This window comes from Falco naumanni, chromosome 14, assembly GCF_017639655.2.
Source record: "Falco naumanni isolate bFalNau1 chromosome 14, bFalNau1.pat, whole genome shotgun sequence".
Lineage (NCBI taxonomy): Eukaryota > Metazoa > Chordata > Aves > Falconiformes > Falconidae > Falco > Falco naumanni.
The window spans coordinates 22,064,802-22,082,299 of record NC_054067.1 but is presented as its reverse complement, the minus strand read 5'-3'; the positions used below and the strand labels follow the sequence as shown (position 1 = coordinate 22,082,299).

Here is a 17,498-nt window from a genome sequence, read left to right as displayed (position 1 = left end):
GTCACTGAACTGATTTTTGTCTCTGAACAGGTTTACATCTGGATACCAAGGTACATGCCCAGCCCTGTACTCATGCTTGTAAGACGCCTTGTTTATCCCACATGGCACCTGACAGGCCTTTTACCACACCAGTCCAGCAGGATGTTTCCAGCTCTGCACAGTTCCTGGGGATGCAGACACTGGCTAACCTCCTTTGGGAAATACCCCATTTATAGCACAGTCTTGTCCTACGGAGCACAAACAGAAGGTGTTTCCATTGCAGTCCCACTGTTCCTGTATCTCTTAGCCCTTCTGCACCCTTTTGGCCTCTTTACCACCTGGGCAGCAGGGAGAGCTTTCCAGCCTGGATTCCCGTTAGCCCTGTGGCCTGCCAGCAGCATGTACGGCTGCTTGGGCCCCAGCCCACGCACTGCTGGCTGCACGCGCTTCATTACGACGTTGAAGGATGGCCAGGCAAGTTGCAAAGGATTTCGTCTTCCTTCAGCTGCAGCTGGCTTTGGTTCAGGGCAGAAGATACGAAAGGGGCTTACAGGGGATTAGCTTTAGTGCCAAGCTCCTACCAGTATTTTGATATATTGAGTTTAGTTGACTTGCTTTTTTTTAGTCGACTTGCTTACTTTTGCTCTTGTACAGTTTGATCTGTGCACTGATCTCATTTAATGAATTTTCCTGTTTGCTGAAACCTTTGCTGCTGTCTACCGAGTTGAAGTGAAAGGGAAGCACAGCCTTATGAAAAAACATGTGATGAAGAACATGAGCGGTAGTTGCTCATATTTGTTAGGAGGGTGTTTTCCAGTCTTGGCAATCCCCCAAGGAGTTCATTGCTTTTTGTGTTCCAGTTCACATGAAAATGCTTGCCCTTCACAGCCATCTTGTGCAGGCTGCAGCAGCCTGCAATGTCAGTTTGGGACACTGGCACACCAAAGGCTTTTGAAGCAGCCTCGTGTTTCTTCCAGCCTTCCTGGTGCCCACTTCTCTGCCTCTCCACGCCTGTTAAATCACGCTGTGCTCTCACATGCTGGTACGCAGTACTGCAAAATGGGTGGGAACTCTTTTGGTCTGCTGAAAGGAAGTACTGCAAACATGAATATACTTGAATTCAGAACCATGAATCTTCCCACACCAGTTTCATGAGCTTTCCCCTGCTGACCCAGGTACTACCACACTTTACAGTTACCGTATCTGCTGGCTTGGGCGGGAGGGTGAGCTGTGGGCATGGGAATGCCCCAGTGGTTCCAATACAAGTTGAAAGTTTCATTTCCTGAAGGCCAGCTGTTGTATTTCAGGTAGGTTCCCAACGACAACAACCTGAGGATGTACAAGTTCACACCACTATTGCAGACTTCCATTACTCCTGACTACTCTTGTAATTGGCTTGCCACTAATACAAGAGGGATTAGCCACCAGCATGTAAGAGCTGACACAACTCCAGCACCTAGCTTCTATGATTTCAGTTCCCTTAGTATGACGATCTGATACTAGAAGATCTTTAAGCAGAGAGCTCTAAAGCCTAAAAAATAATAATAGCCTTTACATTTGGTTGGATCTCACCAAATTGTGCCGGTCTTTCTCCTCCGGGAACACTGCCAGGCAGTGAGTTAGCGTAAAGCTCCGGCCCATAAAGGCTGTGTTCAACACATGTGCAGATAAGAAAAAGGAATCACATGTGCAGGCTTGCAGCAGCTGCTGCAGGGTTACTAACCGCTACACAGAACCCCTTGGAAAGAGAACTTCTGCATGCTTCTTGGACAAACTGGGCAAAGAATTTAAAATCACCACTGACAAAATTAAGCACACCTTCCTCCCCCTCAGGGTTCCTCCCCTACAAAATTTTCTTTTATTCCCTCCAAAAGGCCATAGGTTACTGGATTCTGTGTGTCAAGGGATTCTGAAGGATGGTAAAGAAGTTGTAGCAAAGGCAACCAATGAAACTAATTTTAGTATCAGCTCATGGAAAACACTTCTCAGAGGCTCTGGTGTGTTAGAGTAGAAGACATATTTCTTCCTTTTTAGTTCCTGCTACAAAACAGAACTTCAGAAGTAAATAACAGTAAGTTATTTTTTGTTAATAAGAGCAGCAGTTTTGATGGGTAAATACTTGCAGCTGGTATTGGCAAGCCTCAAATCTCCCATGAGAAAATCTCAGTTTCATACAGTTCCAGAAATTTGAGGTGCTCAGCTGGTCTGAATAAAATCTGGGGTGAGCTTCCAAGGTTTTGGGTACCCCAGACTCCAAAACATTCTAAGATTTCCATTCTTTTTCTGATGTCAGAGAGGAATATTTTTGTTACTGTAGAAACACTGGGATATGAATGTTTTCAGTTCATTATCTACTCACAGTTTCAAGAACCCACAGAAGGGAGTGAGTATTGTGGGATGCAGTCAGTGATGAACTAAGGCAGAACTAGCAGGCTCCTCTATTAGGAAATGCTCCTGTTTTCAATTAAAAACCTATCTATTTCGAACAGAATCTGCCTCTCTTTTGGACAAAAGTAACACATGCATCTGTACTAGGACTAGAGGAAATTACCAACAACATGATTTAACTATGCTATGTAATTGTAGCTCTGTAACAGCAAAAAGAGTCAGTAATGAGCAATGATATTTCAGTTGCCATAAAAATTCAGGCAGGTAATTAGAAGTTATTTCTCACAGTACACCCAGGTTTTACCTTCTCAATATGCCTGCTCATTGGGTTTTTTTGCAAGGGAAAATATGATTACCATCTGGAGGCCCAAATACACAGATAAAAGTACAGAATTTTGAAATGTTTGCTATTCTGTGTTCCTTTTTTTGTTATCTGATTTATACCATGCACGAGGATTTTAAAATAAACAACATATTTAGGTACTTGAATCTGCATGTATGCTTTTCACTTTCTATTATAAGACATTGTACTCCTTTAAATAAGCCCGTCTAATTATCCATAAGAAAACAGACAATCAGGATACAAATATTTACTTTCTGTCTGTCATAGTACAACTTTTGATGAAACTCATATAACTTTCCGGTAGTATCTTTCACTGAATATCTGCTTTTCTGTACCGCAAAGGCTTGAGTTGACAGTAAACTAAATTTGTATTCCATGCTATGACATAAGATCTAACTCTAAGTCTTTATTTCAAGCAAATGCTAATAATTACATAATATTAGTGATACTAATAATAATTTAGACATGCAATTGTTTTCCCCCTGGTTCTTACTAAAGAGCTGTAATTTGTTTCATCGGAGATTGATTTTTTTCCTTATGTGACTTCTTCCCTTATACACATGGAAAATATGCATATTTAAAAAACCCTGCTTCAAATATTCCATGAGCTAAAATGCACCGATGCTGTTATTGCCTGGTACGACACATAGTAGCAACATAATCTTGGGTTTTGAAAAGAACTCAGAAAGGAAACAGAAGCATGAAAAAGGCAGAGCAACACATTTCTACATGCATTCATTCTTGAAACAAGCTTCCTAATGAACAAACAGCAAACGTGGAGCTGCTTTTGGCATTTAAGCCATGAGAGTGTGTATTGCTCTCATGACTTTAACCAACCCAGAGCAGCACAGATAAAACTGAGGTCAAGCCCCTTCTCTGAACTCCAGGAGATATTGCCCATGCTGTTTTGCCGGAGTCAAGCTCTCCTCTAATATAGGTAATTATGGTAGCAAATATTTCTGGCAAGCTCATGATTCTGGTAAGCAATAACCGAGAGCGGGAACAGTCTTTGGCATGCTATACAAACTGAAGTTTTACCTACATAATTAGGGCAAACAGATCTGTAGGGAGAGCACATCTATAACCAGTGCAACTGTCTGCAAAATCCCTAGAATAAGTTCAGTTTTATCAGCAGAAAAAGCCACTTCCTCACTCCTTGCCTGCAGGATAACTGATATGCAATACTGGTAAGCAAGGTTCAGATCCTCCAGGCTGGCTATACCATAGTCCTCATCCAGTACCAAGCATGCATGGTACTGAACGGGGTCACTTAGATGTTTGTAATCTTCTAGCTGAGTCTTACAAAAGTCCCAGCCACAAACATCCTTCAGTTTCAGACAGGAAAATGTTATCCCCTCTCTTCAACTGTGTAAATTCAAGCATGAAGAAATTCAGCAGGACGATTCTGCAGGCGCTATAACTTGTGCCTTTACATCCCTTTCTTGGCCCTACACTTCTCATATAACAATGTGCCCTAAACCAGGCTGCCAGAACAATTTATGTGCATGAGTAGAGAGCAACAGTAGCTACATCTCTTCTTACTGTAAGTAGACCTGTATTTAAGTACGTAGTGTCTTTTCACAAGCAACCTCTTTTATAGTTTACTTTTCTAACTGCAGTGTTTCACGTACTGACATGTACAGGTGCAGCTGTGATTAACTTAACCTCTCCTTCCCACAAAGATTGTGGCTTTTGCTCAAATCAGTCAGGTCTATTAGTGACAACTGAGTGAGGGCTGAAAGCATTATGGATGGAAGTTCATACAGACAAGAGAGCATCTGCAGAAGAGCTGATAATGTTTGTTTTCCACAAACGTTAGTCAGGTCAATCAGCGAACTGTCTCTGAATTACTGTTCCCAAATGAGCCTCTGCTTATCTTGTTGGGCTGCAGAGTATTGTGTGGTGATTTTATGTTAAAGACAACTTTGTGACTGGATAAATTCCAGCAAATGTTTCCATTGCAATCAACAACTTAAAAAAATCAGCTAAACAGGATGTACTGATAAATATTGCAACATCAGCCAAAAGCTCACTATTGCTTTTCATGAAGCCCATATAAATAGTTTTAAAATAAACATCTGACAGTCTCCCAACCTCCTTTGACAATTCATGGAAACAGGACTGCCATAAAAGCACAGCACTGCGTTGTAGGGGGCATTCATTGTGGGGCATTCTTATTTGAGCCAGAGCCACTGGTTTTGGGTTTCTGAGTTTCTGAGCAGTCAGGCATCGCCTACATTGTCCCCACGTCAGGTAGCAGCTGATTCACACCCTAAACCATGACACAGCAGAGCTGCACTGCTGAGCTACAGGGACAGTTGTGCGCTGCAAGCCAGGGGCTGATCCTGAGTAGGGAAAACAGATCAGATTCCCAGTGGCCTTCTGAAAATCCAATTAGATCCTCTGAGTGGGTAAATCCCTATCCTCACTAATGCATTTCCTCCCTGGGAAAAGGGTGAGGCTGGATTTCACCCCATTTTTTGAAGCCACTTCAGAAGTGCCACCGTTTGACATTGCTGGCAGCGAGCTCCAGCCAAGTGCAAACTGAGCTGCCTCTTTATTTCGTTCAAGAGAACTGTCAAGCAAGGCTCACACGAGCGCTATAAAAAGCCATTGGGAAGTTAGACTCCGTCAGCAAGAGGACTTAGTGCGAGGTGAAACAGAGCAACCACCAGCTGAGCGGCTCACACAGCCCCTTGGGACTGAAGAGGACGTGGGTCAGTGGTGGGCTTGGCAGTGCTGCGTTAACGGTTGGACTCGATGATCTTAAAGGTCTTTTCCAACCTAAATGATTCTGTGATTTGATGGTCAGGAGGTGAGAACAAAGCTAAACTTCCCAGGGAGAAGCAGGCAGAAACCTCTGGAGTGTTTCCACAGTCAGCTTGGAGCTGTGCTTGGAGAGGAGGAAGAGTGGGAGAAGAGGAAGGGGTGCCCTGCACAGAGCAGCACCCAGCTCCACTTGGGACCCTCTCCCTCACAGCAGCCTAAGGGGTGCCAAGTCACCCTGGCAGAGCAGCAGTAGAGAAAACACCTAGGATGGAGGCACACAAACCTGATTTTTGGGCAACTGTGCATATACCTGGCCAGGACTCAGAGCCGAGCGAGTCCCACAGAAGCAGGTGGGGGCTGCGAGCTGGGCACCCACCCCGGTGGCAGCCCCAGCATTGAGTCGCAGGCAAAGCAGCACCTTGCAGCACCCAGTGATGTCATTCAGGACACCGTGCACATGTAAACAAGGCTGCTGCGGTGCAGACAGAGCACTGAACTTCCTCCTGACAGCACAGTTGCGCTTAGCGGGGTTCCTGCCTGAAAAGGTAAGGCTGCTTTTAAGCTCTCTCTTTGTGAACTATAACCAACGTTAACGGGCTTGTGCTGTTTCCTACAAAAGCAGTTGCTCTCCTCAGACTTTTTCTTAGGGATTGGCTCTTGCCAGGAGGAGGTTTGTGGCACTTTGAGTCGTGAAAAAACAGCAGCCCTCTTTGCGCGCCAATCCTCTGTATGAACACATGGAGGAGTTGAAGCGGCGGCTGCATGAAATTGCTGTTGCTAGAGAAAGCAAAATGTTTTTGCGTGGGCAATTAGCGGTTCTCCAGCTGCTCTCCAGTGTCATTGCTAGGCACAATTTCCTTCTTTTGCCTGATTTCTGAGGGAATAGATTTTATTTTAAAATCATACTTGACAGTAAGGGAAACTTGCAAATCTGTATTTTCTAGTGGTGATTTATATTATCATAAAAATAATGTACATGCTGCCTGTCTTTGTACCATCCAGTGCTCTTTGATTGAGTTGCAGCAGTAGGAAATAAATATTAGTCAGGGGGACACAAGATGACAAAAATAGCAGGATTGCTTGGACCTGGCTTTGTTAATGAGAATCCTGAGGCAGTTTTAATTCCTAATTCAGACTGCAGTCACTGGTCTGGATTAAAACTGAACTTACTTCATGGACTGAAGCTTTCCAATTGTATTTTGTAAAAGGTGGTTTATTGATGGGCTTGAGGTTCACTTGCACTGGCAGTTCAGCTTTGAGGGGAGCTCAGCAAAGTAGCACATCCACAGTTCAGCACTCATAGACAGGATTCTAGTGGGTGGCCCCTGAATCTGAAATTTCTTAAAGTAAATTGAAAGGGAATTGCACCGAAGGTGAGTCAGTATGTCAGATCTGGTTTGCTGCAGATGTACGTAGGAGAGGACTTCAGCATCAGGCTGGAGCAGTCGGATGTGTGAAGAGTCTGATTTTTTTGTTCAAAGGCATGTTTTCTGGTGTCAAGTGAAAGTGCTGGGACCTTGGCTCCTGTGCAATCATCACCAGCCATAGGAGCTGCATCCATGATGGAAGTTCATCCATGGGACAGCCCTACCCCCAGCCTGGGGCAAGCGCTCCAGTGAGGCTGCCGGGGTCCTGCTGCCTGAGCATGCCCTGCTTCTTCAGCTGCCTGAGCTGCAGAAATGAGAATTAGGCTAGTGTTGCAAACTGAAAACAGCTCATCACAACTGATCAGACAACCCAGATCTGCCCTTTTTTCTTTTTTTTTTTTTGCGGAAGATGAAAACCAGAAAAAGTACCCTTAACTGTAGAACTTTCCACTCCTGACTGCAGTGGTTTCATACCGAAGTGAGTGCAATAGTGTGAGACATTCATGGCCATGCAATGGGGGCAGAGTGTAGAGGAATTTGTGTCTTAATCAAATCAATTAACCAGTCTGCTGATGGGCATGCCAGAAAGATCCAGGACTCTGGAATGACATTCCAGTGTTTCTCAGTCCTATCAAGATGAACATCTTTTTCCTAGAAATGCCATGTTTAGTTTCCACACCTCCAGCTACAAGTAATAACATGCGCAGCCTAAATACCGCAACAGCCTCAGAAAAACAGACTCTAATTAAAATGTAAAAAATAGAAGTTAGATAACAGTATATTTATTTAGTACCAAATTTTTTGGTAAATTTCATACTCTAAGTTGCAGTAAGAGCTGTCTCCCTGCAATACGTAAATAGGCATTGATAAAATCTGATGGAGCTTTTCAGACTTCTACCTTTGCTGTACACACATCTTGCAGCAAATGGGTTTGCTTTCTTTACAGCTTTGGAGACCTAATTTCAGACAGAAATTTTGTGTCTGCTTTTGTGCACGGGTGTGAAGATAAGGGGACAGTGTGGGATGAAGCTTTAATCTCAACAAGAGAAGTGGGAGGAAGGACAGAAACAATCATTTTCGTCCCCTGTGCATATGCCTGGGTGCATTTTGTCTTAAGAGATGGTTTAATCTCATTATATTTTTATGACTTTGATTTGTTCTCAGAAAGTGCCCTGTTCTGATGAGCCAGCAGACATCACCCACGTATATATTAATTGTGTCAAGGCTTTTGCACTGCCAGCCAGGTCATCCTGCTCAGTCCACTTCACTGTAAATGGCCTGATGCTGAGTCCTTCAGATGCCAAGGAGAGGCTTTTTCTGACTCCACGGGCCATACATCTCCTGTTCATCAAACACAGTTTTACATTTGCTTGGGGTGGTGGGGATGGGACATCATCCACATTTCCACTGATCAGATTTTATAACCTTTTGTCAAAGCAGCTCCCTGGTCTCCATCAAAGTGCAGCTTTTTAGGACTTTTCTACCTGTAAATACTGGCAACGAGGACTACCCCTGGCAGCACTTTTTTCCTAATATCACTTTTTCAGCAACACAAGACTTTTTCAATTTGAATCATAGAATTGTTAAGGTTGGAAAGGACCTTTAAGATCATCAGGGCCAACCACTACCTCAGGACTGCTGAGTCTACCACTAAACCATGCCTCTAAGCACCACATTTACTTTTTTTTTAAATATTTCCAGGGATGGGGACTCCAGCACATCCCTGGGCAGCCTGTTCCAATGCCTGACCACCTTTTCAGTGAAGAAATTTTTCCTAATATCCAAATCTAACCCTCCCCTGGTGCAACTTGGGGCCATTTCCTCTTGTCCTATTGCTTATAGAATCATAGAATCATTTAGGTTGGAAAAGACTTTTAAGATCATCCCCATCATTTGGGATCACCCTAGAAGATAGCAACACAGAGTCATGAGAACACGATCACACCACCACCTCCACCTCCTGCCACTCAGACAGCCCTGGTCCCTAGGAGGTTAGAAAAATACCTTAAAGAGAAAAATACCTTAAAGAGGAGGGCAAAGAAATGAAATCTTGATTAACTCTGACACCTTGTGGACAATTAGCAAACGAAGATGAAGGCCAAGGGGGAACCTCTGCGTGCTGTGAGCTCCACCAGGGTCTCGGGCACCCTGCAGCCCCTGCAGCCCAGCCCTGTGCTCCTGTCTATCAGTTTGCTGCAATCAGAAAGTGAAGGCTGAATGCTGGTATCAAGCGGGTGCACTGAGCATCACCCTCATGTTACAGCAGACACGTCCCGGACACAGTTTACCCAAAACGGTTCCTTTCAGAGGCCAGTTTGAGTCAGCCTGCACTTGATTATTCTGATTTCTGACCTTGTGGTCTGGTCATTAGCTGTCATATGAAGTGTAAATAAGCCTAACTGTATCTAGGGACCTCAATTAGCACATTGACTGTTATGACTCATTTGAACTGAAGAACATGTCTTCACTGGCCAGCATTTAAATATAAGCATGTCCTTAAAATAGAACATTTTGCAAATGTACCTAACCCTCCGTGGTTTCAGCAACCATCTAACACTTGTGTTTTGGAGGAGCACCCGCCAGTCAGTCTAACCTTGACATGCAGGGGAAAGCAGGCAGCTAGTAACTTTGAAAGTTGCTCTTAATGGCTTATTGGCAAAGTGTGAGGTCCCTTGAAGGGGCCAAAATCAGGTGTAATGAGCTGTGCTCTTGCCACAGACAAGGGCAGCAGAGAGCACGGCCAGCTAGAGCTGCAGACAAACCAGATGGAAAGGGATCACAAACGTCCTGGGTGCCAGAAATTCACAGCACTCTCAAGGAAAGGGATATAACCCAAATTTACTGCTCTGAGAAGCAATGCCCTGAGTGAACACCCCGGTGCTCAGCTCCATTCCCTGTCCACTCCCTGTCTTGGTGTCCTGAGGAGCACCAGAAAGGAGAGCAGGCCTCCAATGTTGCTTCTCAGACCAGTGGAGATAAGGCCACAGGCCAGATGCATCTTTCCCTCTTGTTTCCAGCACCCTCTGAGCCTCTTTCCACCCCATGGGCACGTTATGGCCTCACGATAGCAGCAAGGCTGTGGTGTCCTGGAGGGGGGCAGCTGGGGACACCCCACCATGGAGCAAAGCATCTCATCCCAGAGCTGCCTTGGGGCAAAGGTTACTGGGAGCGAACTGCAGACTGGAGGGATTGCCAGAGAGGGACAAAAGCAGCCTGGGAGGTGTGCCCAGAGACGCCTGGCCCCCGTGTACCCATGCCATCTTGGTGAAGTGAAAGGGATTAGACAGAGGGTTTCTTGACTGCAGCATTTCTTTGATGTCTGGTGTAACTGAAGGATGCAGCCCAGCTGCTTGAGCTGAGGGTGCTGCAGGAGATAAACAACAGACCTTGCTTTTTGAAGATTGTGAGAAAATGAAAGACAAATTTAAAAAGAAAAGCAAGAAAGTTAGCAGCAACATCTGTTTGAGGAGCCTGCAGGAGCATTGGTTAGGTGGCTCTGCTCACCCTCAGCGTCAGCCAGAGCCACTGCACCCATGGTGAGGGTGGCCTGTGCCCCATACTGGGACCTTGCCATGTCTGGACATTTCTGGAGTCTGACTTACAACCCTTCTGTAGCAGCCTTGAGCTGTGTCTGTATGAGCTGCCAAGTCCAAGTACTGCAATGATTAACAAGCTGAAAACAGCTTTGTCACTTGAGAGTTCTAAACTCTTTTTTTTTTTTTTTTTTTGTAACACGAAGGAAAAAAACATTAGTAACAGGGTACAGGTTGCTAATGTGTACCTAAGGAGACACTTATTCTGGCAAATGTCCCTTGCCAGTGTGCAGGAAATGAGTCAGAAGGAATGAATCAGTGTCTGCAGTGCCATATGAAATAGGAAGCTAATATTCAATTTTAAGTTAGATTAGACACAGGAGGGAATCACTGTAATGAGAATTATAACCCTATGGGGAAACACCCAATAAAGCCAAACTCCTCCTACCTGTGTTGCCTTACTGAAGACAAGTCCCAGTTACACAAGCTGACAAAAGAAAGATGGCCCAGCAGTTAAACATGAGACGTTTCACCACCCGTACTCATCTGATTCAAAGGAGAGCCAGAAATTAGCAGCATGTAAAAATAAAATTATCTGATGGAAAATAGTGCTACACTGAGGCTGCTGGGGTGATGAGGAATGGAAGCTGGTGATCTGATTAGGTCTCTGCTTGTTACATTAGCAGAGTACATTAAATACACGGGCAGCACACTTCAGGAGCATTGGCTGCATTCACAACAGCCAAACTCTGCCACCCTTTTGCACATGGCCTGTCCCCACCATGCTAGAGAAGATGGGTCCATGAGGTCCACTGATGGGTTCAGGAGACATGTCACCCCCACATTGCCCAACGTACAACTTAATGGCCAGTATGATTCAGAGGTTGGCACCCACACTTTGGTCATCGGGCCATGTGGTTCATCATGTGCTGAAGCTGGGCTGTGGCACACCTCTCTTCCACGTATTCCTCCCCCGCTACCCAGAGACCAAACTACAGATGACCTTGAGGAGATGGCTAGGACAGGCAGCTTCTCCTGCTCCTCTATTAGCAGTACGGCCCAGCTTCACCCATACTTATGGCACTCAGACAGCCCAGCAAGGGGACTGACGCAACAGGAATGGTTCCCCACCTCTGTGCGAATAGTGGGAGACCTCTGGAAGGGCAGCTTTGAAGAAGACAGCAGGACACTTAACACAGAAGACATTTCCAAAACCTCTATTTTCTACTGAATAGTCAAATAAGAAATGCAAATGTGAATATTGACAACTCTTGCAGTGCCTTTGCCTTTACAGCCCCTATTTTTGTCCTCTACAGGAATGACCCACCCACACTATACCACAACAGAAATTTCCAGCAGCCCAGTCATGACACAGAGCAACCAGACCTGCTCCAGTCACAACATAACGTTCAAAAACAGCCTGTACGCAACCACGTACACCCTGATATTCATCCCCGGCCTCCTGGCAAACAGCGCTGCCCTGTGGGTCTTGTGCCGCTTCATCAGCAAGAAGAACAAAGCCGTCATTTTCATGATCAACCTGGCCGTGGCCGACCTGGCTCACGTCCTCTCGCTGCCACTGCGAATATATTATTACATTAACTCCACGTGGCCTTTCGGGAGGTTCCTTTGCTTGCTGTGTTTCTACCTGAAGTACCTCAACATGTATGCCAGCATTTGTTTCCTCACCTGCATCAGCATCCAGCGGTATTTTTTCCTGTATCAGCCATTCAAAGCCAAGGACTGGAAGCGGCGGTATGACGTAGCTATCAGCGCTGTGGTGTGGCTCTTCGTTGGGGTGGCATGCTTGCCGTTCCCCATCATGCGGAGCTATGGCCTGGCCAAAAACACAAATACCTGCTTTGCAGACCTTCAGGTCCGGCAGATCGACAGCAAGGTGGCCACTGTGCTGATGACAGGCACGGCGGAGCTTTTCGGCTTCGTCGGCCCACTCATCATTATTTTATTCTGTACATGGAAAACAAAAGACTCTCTTCGGGGCTTCCAGATACCACTGCAAAACAGTAGCGAGAGGCGGAAGGCTTTAAGGATGGTTTCAATGTGTGCCATTGTCTTCTGCGTGTGTTTTGCACCGTACCACATCAACTTCTTTTTCTACATGTTGGTGAAAGAAAATGTCATTACAGACTGCTTCCTCAGTACCATCACGCTCTATGCCCAACCCTTTTGCTTAAGTCTTGCGAGTCTGGACTGCTGCTTGGATCCAATCCTGTATTTCTTTATGACTTCAGAGTTCCAGGACCAGATATCAAGGCACAGCAGCATGGTCATCAGGAGTCGGCTCATGAGCAAAGAGAGTGCCTCGTCAATTAAGGAATGACAAGAAAGCCAGCTTAAAAGAATGAAGATATTTCATATGGAATCTGGGACTGTTCTGTGATACTTGATTACCAACTCCATTGTGGAAGATCCTGCAAGTTTATTCAGAGGAGTTTTTGGGTAGTAGAAATCTTTCCATGTATAGAAGATAAAACTTTAAAACCAACGTGTTGGAAGGTGATGAGCAACCCAACTGGCATGACTGCACCTACCACTGTGCCACCCACACCTGACCTAGCTTGCCTAGAAAATATGCAGAAGGGAGTGACAAAGCTTTTGCTAGGAAATGGTGGAAATGTCCCAGAAGCTTTTCTTCTATTTTCCCAACTTCATGGCTCTATGATCAAGCCGGAGACAATCCCACACCCATACACTGACATCTGCTGAGGTCTCTTCTCTGCTAAAAACACACAGTGCATACAAGACCCTGAAAATGGCCCATAATAATAAATGGCTGGTTTGGTTTCCGCACTCAGGGCTGCGGACACGTGAGGGTTGGCCCTTGCTTCAGCGCAGCAGCCCCGGCTTGCCACTGCCCGCTCCAGGCTTTGAGTGCACCCCGCTGGTCACCACGCTTACCTCTGCTTCACCTTCCCCGCACTCCCCCTCCCACCCTCACTCGTTATTTCCTCCTCACATCCCATAACCTACAGCTGGTGCAAGACACTCTGCAAGAAAATTCTCCCAACAGCTCCTCAGACATTCCAGAGAGTAGGACCTTCCCTTGCTCAAGTGACTTTCTTCCTCCCCAAAGTGCCTCTGTTGGCCAGGGGCACACCAGCACATGGCCTTCACCTTTGGACCCCAAGGGGCAGATGCACTGGGAGCGTGCCAGGGGCTGGACACAGCCGGACTCAGCATCCGTGCAGATGGATTTGACAATGCTGGTGGTACCATGAGGTCCTTGCTCTCTTCTACGTGTGGCTCCTCAGGCCCAGAGGTACCTGCGATGGAGCTGCCCAGCAAAACCTCAGCTCAATGGGTTCAGCTGACACATCTTTGAAAAAAGAGGTGTCCTTGCCAAGGTGATTTCACCAATAGAGCATATGCTAATTTCTTACATAAATTATTCATCATGATTTTGTCCACCAACTCATCTCATGATCTTAATCAGTGACAAAGTATGAAAAGCAGTGACAAGAAAGGATACCATTTACCCCTTATGTTAAATTAGTGACAGCTCTTCAGCCAAGTTCACCATTTTGTGTAACTTCAAGAGTATCCTCACAATACCTGGGGATTGTTTTGGATGAACAGAGGGGCTGATTTATTTGACGACCTGTGCTTTTCCAAAAGGAATGTGTGCAAATCTCAGTAAGCACTGCATCTTACATGTTGCTACAAAAATAGAAGACATACCAGAAACACTTGCTAGGCATATTTTAAACGTAACTACTCAATTCCACTTAATTACATTTTAACTCAATGAAAAACGTTCTGCATTTTCCCACTTGACTGTTTTGCAATAAAATTGGAAAAAGCTAACAGTAGCCATGTTCAAATAACCATTACACGGGAGTTCCTCTAAAAGGCAGTGAAGACATACTGATTAAATACAACAAGCCCCATTTGTGAGAAGATGATTATGGGCTGCAGTATGATAAGCTTGATCTTACATGTAGATAAGTGAAAATATCAAAATATATCTATCTGATGGAAGAAACTGTCACAGTGAGAGTATTATTGCAGGCTTCTTTAGTTTTCTGGTGAGAAAGCTGCAGAGAAGGCAAACAGTCCATCTCCCACTGAAGTAAATGGAAATGTTTTCTCCGATTTAACTGGCAGCTCGTCGTGCCAGTGATAAACGTACATGTTTACACGCTGCAAATAGTCCCTTTAAAAATGCGAGCAGAGGTTCATGCTCAGGTACGCAGTTAAGCATGTGTAATTAAATTCTTGTCTGAACTGACAAGTTCTCTCATATGCTAGACACTGTATCATATTGTCAGGGAAGGAGACTTCAGTTCCAATGGTTGGTTTGAGAATTTTTATGGACCTTGATCAGCTAGCATGTGACTGGGAGCTGTTTACTGTGATTTCTCATACAATTCTCCACTTATCAGGTGAAAATAAGTTGAAGGCACTGTTATGGTAACTATGTAGCTTGTCCTACATTTTTCTTTCCAAAACCTGATGCTTAAAAAAATAAACACAGTTTTGCAAACGTTAGCTGAATTTCATAGTCATCTCTTGTACCTAGAAAACTGAATGGGATCGGCTCCTCTTTGAATCAAAGAGTTCAAGTGATGAAGTGCATCAACTTCTATTATTCTTAAACAGATTGCTTGCTTGCCTGCAGAAAGGTTTTCACCCCAGTAATATAACTGGTATTTATTTCATATTATTTTTAAACTGCAATGCTTACTTTAAGGGAGAGAAAGGTCCTCCATACAGACAGCTGCGCGGCAGGTGGTGCGTGACCCGGTGGGCAGAAACGACTGCTATCATCCTCACGTGCAGGCAGGACCACAGAAACTATCTCTCTATCTCATTCAACAATCATTTCACAGACCCAAATCTATACGGCTTAAAAAAGCACTTGTGCCATTGATGACAAGATTGGTGCTAAGGTAAGGCAGAAATGGGTCACTACAGTCCCATAAATGCTGAACGTAACAGCGCAGACCCAGCACGGGAATACCTGCTCCAGCATCCGAACCCCTGAAGAGTGATGGGGACTCTCCCACCCTTAACCTTAACCACAAATTTGGTGGCTCTATGAGAGACACCATTCCCTGTCACCATGATGGCATCCCCAAGCACCTTGGCTGCTCGCGTTCTCCCCCGGTCCTCCTGCCTCACTCACCCTCTGCACTCCCTCAGACCCCACAAAACAGTCCTTTTTGCATACTGCAGCCTCAGCCTGCAAGGAAAAGTCACAAGATCAACACTTCCAGCCTTTCAAGTCAAATCACTCTGACATGCAGGAGGGTAGACAACTTGGTCTAATGGTCTCTTCTGGGGTGTGGGAAAGTATACTGGGTTTGGGTGGGATACAGTTAAATTGGCTGTGTGGTGCTCAGTTGCTGGATGGGGTTAAACCCCAGCAGAAAGTTAGTCAAGATGGTCATGATGGTGAGCTAGCCTAGAGAGCAATGATTCAAAGTAAAGAGGTGAAGGAAAACTTGTAATTTTCTGAAAGCCTGTAGAAAGTCAAAGACCAGCAGTTTGGCCACCAAAAACCTATATGGGAAACTCAAAGCCTTTAGTTCAAGTCCTCCGAAACCTCAGCAGTGTGCCTCAAGAGAAGAATGGAGAAATCCAGTGCTCCTGTCGAGGAGGACAGCGTTTTGGCTGCCTTCGTGGCTGGGAGGTACTGGATCCAAGACTGGTACAAGACCTGAGGCTGCAGGTGCTGGCTTTGCCTGCCAGCGCTCTCACACTTCCAAAGGCACAATGTGCCTGGCGCCAGTTCCTGTAATTCACCCCGTTTCCTGCAACCGTAGAACATGTTTATTACTGTGACAAGAGGAAATATAATTGCATGATGTTGCTCCCAGATTATCTCTTACGCTGGTCCCATTGCCCAGACTCACCAGCTATAGATAGCAGACATCTCCATCCTTCTTGGGCAGACACACAAAAATTGAAGACTTCCAACAGAGATGCCACAGAAAGGCAGAAGTTAACCAAATCAAGAGGCTGGCTACAGCTACACAGGTTTGTGATGGATGGATGTGAAGGGCTCCACAGGCACCTGGTGCCAGGGCAACCCTGTGTCAAACCTTATCCTGAAGGGATGTGCTCAGGGTGGGAACATGGTGAAGTCTCCAAGCCACCTGCACCAACGGCAGTGCATGTCCCCTGACGGCACAGCCCTGGGCAAAACCATGGCATGACATACTCTCCTCTAGCGCATGAGCCACCCTCCTGCTAGCAAAAGCAAATGTGTTTCTTCGTAGTGTCAGCAAATTGCCACCCCATCCTAACTGGTACCAGAGGTCTGGTGGCTCCTGTCCTGCTTGAGAAAGGGCCCTCCCCTGCCTGACAGCAAACATATTTGGAAAGAAACCCCAGGTGTTTTGATGCCTTTCTGCAGCCTCAGGTTGTGAGCTGCAGGATCTTGCCAGTACCTCAGCTTCATTTTCTTTCCTTAGATGAAATTACTAGCTCTCTGTGCAAAGAAAAAACAAAATATGCTGTAAATGCAGGATAACAGCTCAACAGCTAGGAGCCAGCTCAAAAATACAAACACCCTTCATTGCATTTAAAAGATTTCAGGGCTATGACTAGCGCATTTTGACCAGAAAAGCTGGGTCTGTGCATTACACGAAGGCTACCAAAAAGGTAGGGAGCAGCGGACAATTATTTGCTGTAAAAATAAACCAAATCTTCCTACAAACCGCTGCCCCTATCGCGACCACTGTGCAGTGGTGAGAGGGACCGTGTGCCGCAGGGCACCAGGACTCGCCCAGCCCCACAGGTCTTGTGCCGATGGCTCCGATCAAGTTGTAACAACTCTCTGCACAAGTGTGAGTTGCTCTGTGTGAACAAGACCTCCTCCTCCCGCATGTCCCACTGTTTTTCATACATCCTTCAGGTGCATCCTGTCAGATAGTTCTAAATGCTCAGCGCTTAAAGAGATGCTGATCATATGCACTTGGCCTTCTGCCCACAGGATACCAGGCCAAAGGCGAAGAGAACCTTCATCTGGAGGCCTTAGATAAAGTTTGACAGTTATTTAAAAATTCCTTTGTGCCTTCTGCCTTTGAAAGTATAAGATTGCATAGCATAAAATGCATGTTTAGTATTGGTAATGAGCCAGAAGAACAGCAATAC

The 17,498-nt window shown here is 45.5% G+C and overlaps 1 protein-coding gene across 1 annotated transcript; it reads left to right on the top strand.

The window, feature by feature from the left end:
- Nucleotides 1-5,113: 5,113 nt before the first annotated feature.
- On the top strand, nucleotides 5,114-14,888 carry LOC121097627 (putative P2Y purinoceptor 10). The gene is made up of 2 exons (XM_040614772.1): nucleotides 5,114-6,024; nucleotides 11,696-14,888. Exon 2 carries the CDS (start codon nucleotides 11,698-11,700, stop codon nucleotides 12,718-12,720), a length of 1,023 nt encoding a protein of 340 aa, XP_040470706.1. The 5' UTR covers nucleotides 5,114-6,024; nucleotides 11,696-11,697; the 3' UTR covers nucleotides 12,721-14,888.
- The last annotated feature ends 2,610 nt before the right edge of the window (nucleotides 14,889-17,498 follow it).